Source organism: Triticum aestivum, chromosome 1D (genome assembly GCF_018294505.1).
Source record: "Triticum aestivum cultivar Chinese Spring chromosome 1D, IWGSC CS RefSeq v2.1, whole genome shotgun sequence".
Lineage (NCBI taxonomy): Eukaryota > Viridiplantae > Streptophyta > Magnoliopsida > Poales > Poaceae > Triticum > Triticum aestivum.
The window spans coordinates 304,688,195-304,696,119 of NC_057796.1; the positions used below are offsets into that span (position 1 = coordinate 304,688,195).

The following is a 7,925-nucleotide window of genomic DNA, read 5'->3' on the forward strand; positions in this document are numbered from 1 at the left end:
TTTCAATAACCTTTTTTTCAAGTCAAAAGTTAACACAGTATTTGTATTTAAGGTATCAAGTCTGAGATATATACATTACCATGCTATTTAAACAGAAATTACCGGGCGTATGTTTTTCAACAAAAAAAGTTCTGAAAGTGCAACTAATCCCCGGGTGGTTTTGGTAATTAATAACAACATATATGTCATTGAACTAATGTTCATTCGAAGATAATTTGAGGAAAGTTCAATGTTGGCATGCAAGGACATGTGATTGTGGACCCCTGATAATGCTAAGGATACACATGGCAAAAGTTCCAAGACTACATTTTTGGTTAAGTGATCAAAGATCACATTGAGTCCATAGGAACACCAATACTATTAAAAGGGGATGAGGTTTTGACCATTAGTGATTTGCTCAAATGCTTCAAGATATTTCTCTAAAAACCCTCAACCACTTTCCCACATCCCAACTGTCCAAAACCCTAAGTCAAATTCGGTCCCACTGAACCACTCACATCCGGACCCACTGAGTTACTTAAGGCAGTGCCATAAGCCAAACCTAGAAACTCGATACAACCGAGATGGCGTTCGGTCCCACCGAAGTGCAGTGACCAAGTTTTTGTACCCAGTCGAATTCATTTCAGAATTACCGAGATGAACTTATTGGAACTACCGAGATGAGGAATCTTCTTAGGTAATCACATATCGGCCTCACTGAGTGGATTCATCTGGTCTCACCGATGAGCCTAACGTTTGAATCTTTTACAATATTTGGTCTCACCGAGATTTCTTTTCGGTGTCGCTGAGTTGTGCTTAAAGTTTGTAACAATTGGATCTTTGGTGAAGGCTATATATACCCCTCCACCACCACTCACTCTCAGAGAGAGCAACTAGGACAAAACTACACTTCCCATATCCATTTTCTGAGAGAGAACCACCTACACTTGTGTTGAGTCATGATGTTCCAATCCAACCATTTGGACCTTGATTTCTAGCCTCCCAAGTTGCTTCCCACTCCTATCCTTCTCCTACCCCAAGCCAAATCTGTGAGAGACTAATTGAGTGTTGAGAAGACTATCTTTTGAAGCACAAGAGCAAGGTGTTCATCATCAACAACAACATCCATTACCTTTTGAAGAGTGGTGTCTCCTAGATTGATTAGGTGTCACTTGGGAGCCTTCAAGATCATGTGGAGTTGAACCAAGGAGTTTGTAAGGGCAAGGAGATCGCCTACTTTGTGAAGATATACCACGAGTGAGGCTAGTCCTTCGTGGGCGTAAGCCACGGTGGAATAGACAAGGTTGCTCTTCGTGGACCCTTCGTGGGTGGCGCCCTCCATGGACTCGCGCAGCTGTTACCCTTCGTGGCTTCAGGTCTCCATCAACGTGGATGTACGATAGCACCATTTATCGAAACCATGCCAAAAATCACCGTGTCTTCATTACATTTGATATCTTCGATCTCTCGTTTATTTTCATATGCAGAGTCTTTACTTTCCGCTGCTCAACTCTTAGACTTGCATGTGTAGGGTGTTGCTTGACTATGTAGAATTGCTAAAAGTTGTCTACAACTAAAATTGGGAAAAAGATAAGTTTTTATTTGGTCAAGTAGTCTAATCACCCCCTCTCTAGATATACTTTCGATGGTACAAATTCTCGGGTGAAAAGTTACAATGGCATCTGTATGTGAGTTATCAACTCTGTGCATGTACATTACCATGATATTTACACAGAAATTATCGGGTCATCAGCCCTCCCTAGTCGTATCAGGTCTGTGATATGTGAGTTATCATGTTATTTGCACAGAAGTTATCAGGGTATGTTTCAACAACTCCCCCACCCCTACCCCCGCCGACAAAGTTACCAGGATCGCGGTACATAAGTTATCATGTGTGCGATGTGTGAGTTATCATGTTATTTGCACAGAAGTTATTGTGGTATGTTTTAGCAACCCCCCACCCCCACCCCTGCCAACAAAGTTATCAGGACCGGGGTACATAAGTTATAAGGTTTGCCATGTATGAGTTATCATGTTATTTGCACAAAACTTACTGTGGTATGTTTCAACAACTCCCCCACCCCCACCCTCGCCGATAAAGTTTCCAGGACTAGGGTACATAAGTTATCAGGTTTGCGAAGTGTTAGTTACCATGTTATTCACACAAAAGTTATAGAAGAGATATTTACACAAAAAGATACCAAACCTCTACGGTGCATAAGCTCTAATCACGTTAGTCTGTTGACCGTACCTATAAAGATCTCATTACACAACTTCCCTCGACAAATCTCTTTTACCAAGCCTCTCTTCGATACAATGCTCAGATTTTCCAGTGTGATTCACATGTCTATAAATTAGATCTCAATTAGTCAAATCACACAAATGATTAGATAGTCTAGTGGTTATCTTACTCAATCCTCAATGGAGTGGTTGAGGGTTCAAATCCCACATTTGACAATCCTTTTACCGCAAAAAAGCATCCCTCCATACCAGTGCATAAGTCATCTTTCGTTGTGGCAGAGGGGAAAAATGAGAGAATTTAATGTTTATTTGCTACTCCCTCTATTCCTAAATATTTGTCTTTTTAGAGATTTTAAATGGACTACCACATACGGATGTATATATATAGACATATTTTAGAGTGTAGATTCACTCATTTTGCTCCGTATATAGTCACTTGTTGAAATCTCTAGAAAGACAAATATTTAGTAACGGAGGGAGTAATTAATACCATTGCATGTAATGAACTGAGCACTACATGTCGTGCTAGGTAGTCTCAAGTCATTAAAACATACACGCCTCATGTTTCTTATTGGTTGATTCCTTTATTCATGCCAAGAAACAGGGTGGGAGTACCTTCTCTCTGTCCTTAAAAGAAAAAAAAAGTCAGGCATGTATCTTTCTCCTTAAATGAGAATTGAAAACCGTCAAATCAGGGGATTTTTTTTTTGTATTAATGAGAAATAAAAACCGTCCTTAATTCGCAGGAAAAAATATGTCTGCTTTAATGATAATTGAAACCATCCTTAAATCACGGGAGAAGAACAATCCTGATTCTGGGCGCATTTGATTCGTTTGGCGGATCGTGAGCGGGGAAAGCCGGATCGAACATTTACGAGATTGTTCATATCTGTTGCAATACTCCGTTCATTCGGATTTTAGAATTTGCCTTAATTTTAATCTTGTATTTATATTTAGTTTTAACTTGAAAATTTATTTTTTCTCTATCTTTCCTCACAGAATTCCTTGAAAACCGGCTCAACTATCCCATATCTTGTTGATTTACTACCTCTATTTCATATTAATTATTGCTCAAACGGATGTATCTAGACATTCAATAATAAAATAATAGACAAATTAAGAAGATCTCATATAAAATAATGTTTTTCCTTCGAATGTAAAAACAATTATCCAGTAGGAAAGAAACTCACACTATTTTGTAGAATTGTTTTATCCCAAGAGAGGTGGGAGCGTAGAATACAAAGATGAGCATGGTTCCCCGCACACCCATATGAATAGTAAATTTAAAAACCTACTCAAAAAAAATTCTGAAATTTTGAAGTATCATTTTTTAATCAAAATTAGTATACCATTCTACTCACGTGTGAAGTAATATGAAGTATTAACACCCGTGGTACTCTTTTAGTGAAGAAAATACAATTGAGATGTTACTATCAATCTCTTTTTTTCTGAAAAACTTTCGATCTGTTATTTTATATAAGTTTGATTTTTTTCCAAATTACCACGGATGCCATTCCTTGGTGAAACATTATACAGAGAGCATACCCCGTGCCTATGGCTGTTATGAAAGAATTATATTTTAAAATTATTCAGTAATCTTTTCCGAAGTTACTGTTCAAACGGTGGGTGTTGAACCATGTTCGAAAAATTCCTGTCCTCTATTTTTTTCATGATAATACGTGTCTCATTCATATCATAAATAACAAAGCACAAGTCATGTAAGAACCGATATAATAAAACTGAAAAGATAGCAGCACATCTCTGAGCTTAATACCAACGCCCGTCATCTGCCTCCGGCACCACCACAGCAGCCACCGAAGAAAAGAATGACGAATCACTTCCTCAAAAGAGCTTGACGTGGCTCCATCGCTGATATGCAGCTTTGCGGACCTCCAAGGCGGCTCACAAAAAATGCAACCATTGACGTTGAACGGATCAGACCGGTGCAACACCCCGGACACGCCATCGAACTCCAGATCTGGCACCCCACCACGACTAAGACACCGAAGGAGGAAACCATACCTGCCATCCACGAACCACGAACCCAGTACACGTTCCATCTTTCAGATGTCGTCGATGCAGACCACAATCTGCATCCGCTCCTGGACTACCTCCCAAGCTCCATGCCGACGCTGGAGCAAACGTCGTCGTAACGGCGGAGCACGAGGACACATGTCCACCACGAGGATGCCGCCGCCTCCACGCCATCCTTGCCTGAACAGAATTATTTTTAAATTCATCCCCAACCATAGAACGGATGGCCTCGTCAAAGAAGGATGCGAAGAATCTTTATTCAGCGCCGTCATCGTCGCCGTCGAAGAAAGACGATGAACAACCTAAAAACTGTTAGAATAAATCCGAGGCGCACAGTTGATCTACCGAGGACCAAGCAATCACACGAGCACGACAACGAAATTTGTTAACGAGGTTCACCGATATGGCTACATCCCTGGGGCCTGACTATGGGTGCTCCTCCCCATGACACCGCTACAATACCGCACCCCTGGCCGCCCGGGCGCTGGCACACACGCCAGCTCCCCCGTGTGCCTGTGCTATTATGTTGGCATAGGTTATATCGTGTGTCTACCCCGATATATATGAGAGGCCTATGATACAAGTGTTCTATTAGGACACAACTTCTACCCTGTCTACACAGAGTCCAAAACCAAGTCTAATTGTAACCTATCTTGAACAACAATATTCGACATAATTCTAACAAACTCCACCTTGACGAATATTTTTCATCACCTCGAATTTATTCTAACAAGTGGTATCAGAGCCCAGGTGCCCGGAATAAATCTCGGTGGACTTACATGTGGTCGGTCATGGTTGGTGGGCTCGAAACGCTGGTGTTAGCGGGCCCATGGGTGACCGATGTGTGAGGGAGGGACTGTTGGGTTTAGTCCCACATCGATTGTGGGGGAGACATAACACGACTTATAAGGGCGGATGTGTCCCCTCCTAACATGCTAGCCTTTTTGGGGGAGAGGGCCCAAGACCTCTCAAAAGTCGATGTTGCTCTCCGGTTGGGCCTACTGACGCAAGTGGGTCAGAAACGCTGGTGTTAGCAGACGCGATATTGCGTAACAAAAATCTAGACTACAAGGTAGTAAAAATGATCCACACGCGTGGATCCGGCGACCCCCTCCCTCCCCCCACCACCGACGACCGAGTTCGCCGGCGGAGAACGGCGCTAAAAGATGGCCTCTCTTAGCGGCGGCTAGGATTCCAGCCGCCAGGGAGGAGAGAAAAACAAAAAATTCCTGTCCTCTAGGAGCGACGAGCATGTACAACTCCGTAGTAGGGCCACGCTACGCATCTTGTTCTCCGCCTGTCGGGAACGGGAATCCAATATTCTCTCAAAAAGAAAAAGAAATCCCACGGCCAGACTGACTGGAGCAGAGGAAACTGCCGACGACCAACATCGTCCGTCCGTTGCAACAGCGAGGCAGCATCAAAGCACGAGATTCCCATGGACTACCCCTCCGCGCGCGGTTCGCAGCCACACGTCTGCCCCGTCTCTCCCCCTCCTACAGCCCACCACTCTACTGCATCGCTACCACGCTCACCTTGCATCACCAGCACCCGGTCCAGCAGATACAAGAACCACACCGCGCGCGCCTACCGGAGGGGCACCGGAGCGCCGGACATGTCGGCCGCCGGTGACAGGTCAGCTACACTGCCCGCTTCCGTTTCCTTTCCTGGGATGAACTATCCTCTGTTTTGCTCGCTTGCGTTGTTGGTTCTTGACCGTCTGAAACCCTGAATCCGCGTGGAGCAGGGATCTGCGGGAGCTGGCGCCGCTGGAGGCGATCCTGTTCGACATCGACGGCACCCTCTGCGACTCGGATCCCTTCCACTTCCTCGCCTTCCGCGAGCTGCTGCAGGAGGTGCGCGCTTTTGCTTTTGCGTCGCTCGCCTTTCCTCTGTCGCCGGCGGCTGGTCTGCAGCTACCCTGTGACCGACCCCAGGTACCCTTGCTTAATTCGGCCGGATCTCTGAACCGAATCTCCCTGCAGGTTGGTTTCAACAATGGAGTCCCCATCACCGAGGAGTTCTACAGCGCCAACATCAGCGGGTGGCACAACGACGCCCTCGCCGGTGCTCTGTTCCCGGAGCTCGAGCACGCCAAGGGCATGGAGTTCATGGATCGCAAGGAAGCCCTGTTCAGAAAGTAACCAACATTACCCTGCCTTCATACTGCAGCATGATTTATTTGTTGTACATACGGTCTGTGCACACTGTCGCATAAATAATATCGAGACATAGTAAGCATCGATCACTCTGAATGATTCAGTTTCAGATATGGCACCGAATGGGTACAGGCACAGAGTAGGCAGATTTCAGTACAATGCCCGGAAATTCCCATGTGTTGTTCTTGCTCTGTCACTCTGATTCTTACTGGAAACCTCAAGCTTAGAGACCGTGCAGGTTAGCGGCAGGAGAGCTCAAGGGACTGGACGGCCTGCAGGAACTGTGCACATGGATCGAAGGCCGCAACCTGAAGCGGGCGACGGTGACGAACGCGCCGAGGGCGAACGCGGAGCTCATGCTGTCGCTCCTCGGCCTTACCAGCTTCTTCCCGGTGCTCGTCATCGGGAGCGAGTGCGAGCGGGCCAAGCCGTCCCCGGACCCGTACCTCAAGGCCCTCGATCTCATCGGCGCGTCGCCCGATCACACGTTCATCTTCGAGGTAATCAAGATCCGCTGTTCATCTGTTCATGCGCCACTGCCCACATGCCACGACGTCGATGAATGCACGTCGATCTTGGTTTGCTGATCGTGATGTTTCTGTTCATTTGGTTTCTCAGGACTCCGCGTCCGGGATCCGGGCCGGCGTCGCCGCCGGCGTGGCCGTGGTGGGCCTGACCACCGGGAACCCGGAGAAGGTGCTGAGGGACGCGGGGGCGAGCCTACTGATCGAGGATTTCCGGGACCCGAAGCTGATGGCCGTGCTTCAGGAGCTGGACCCTGCACCTGCAGATAAGCAAGGCTGATGTTCGCGGACATGCTTGCTAACTGGACACGGGGGACTAGTCGGTGATCCCCATTTTTTTTAATTTCAATATTTCATCGTGCACGAGCATGAATAATTCTGCAACTATTTAACTTCCCCCGATGCGCGAATGCGTGATCAGAAGAGTTGAGCGCACACTCCTTGGATGTTTCTTCTTCTTCTTTTGACACCTAAAATCCCTCTCTTTATTCATTGGTCACCACGGTTACATAAATGATAACGCGCACGCGGGGGCGGTGTCTATCTTGCTCTTCTAGCTAAATCATGCGCTGCAACATTTGAACAATTGACATGTGAACAATCTTCAAAAATTGCAGTCACGGCGCCAGCAAAGCATCTTGCATCATACTGATCGTATCAACATTATCCAACGAGTTGATAACCAGCCTGTTGCAACCAGCAGTCTGCTAGATTCAGTCCGAATCTCATGGCTTCAGCCATGAAAACATCCAAGCATAAGTTAGGTCTTCACATTTGCATGAGTGCCTTCACATAAGTTAGTCTTCATCGGGTTATGCTGTTGGTTTGTGGGGGTCACGCAGCGGTCTCGATGAATGGGGTTGTCAATCCCTATTTCAAAAATGGTCGTGGCATTCTCCAGGGTGACCCGGCCTCTCCCCTGCTCTTCAACTTTGTAGCCGATGCCTTTTCCTGTATCTTGAACCGGGCGGCGGCGGCCCGGCATATC

The 7,925-nt window shown here is 46.1% G+C and overlaps 1 protein-coding gene across 1 annotated transcript; it reads left to right on the plus strand.

Moving 5' to 3' along the window:
• Nucleotides 1-5,655: 5,655 nt before the first annotated feature.
• On the plus strand, nucleotides 5,656-7,388 carry LOC123181634 (haloacid dehalogenase-like hydrolase domain-containing protein Sgpp). Its single transcript, XM_044593947.1, has 5 exons — nucleotides 5,656-5,889; nucleotides 6,002-6,110; nucleotides 6,240-6,394; nucleotides 6,652-6,913; nucleotides 7,032-7,388. Exons 1-5 carry the CDS (start codon nucleotides 5,693-5,695, stop codon nucleotides 7,215-7,217), a joined length of 909 nt encoding a protein of 302 aa, XP_044449882.1. The 5' UTR covers nucleotides 5,656-5,692; the 3' UTR covers nucleotides 7,218-7,388.
• Nucleotides 7,389-7,925: the final 537 nt, after the last annotated feature.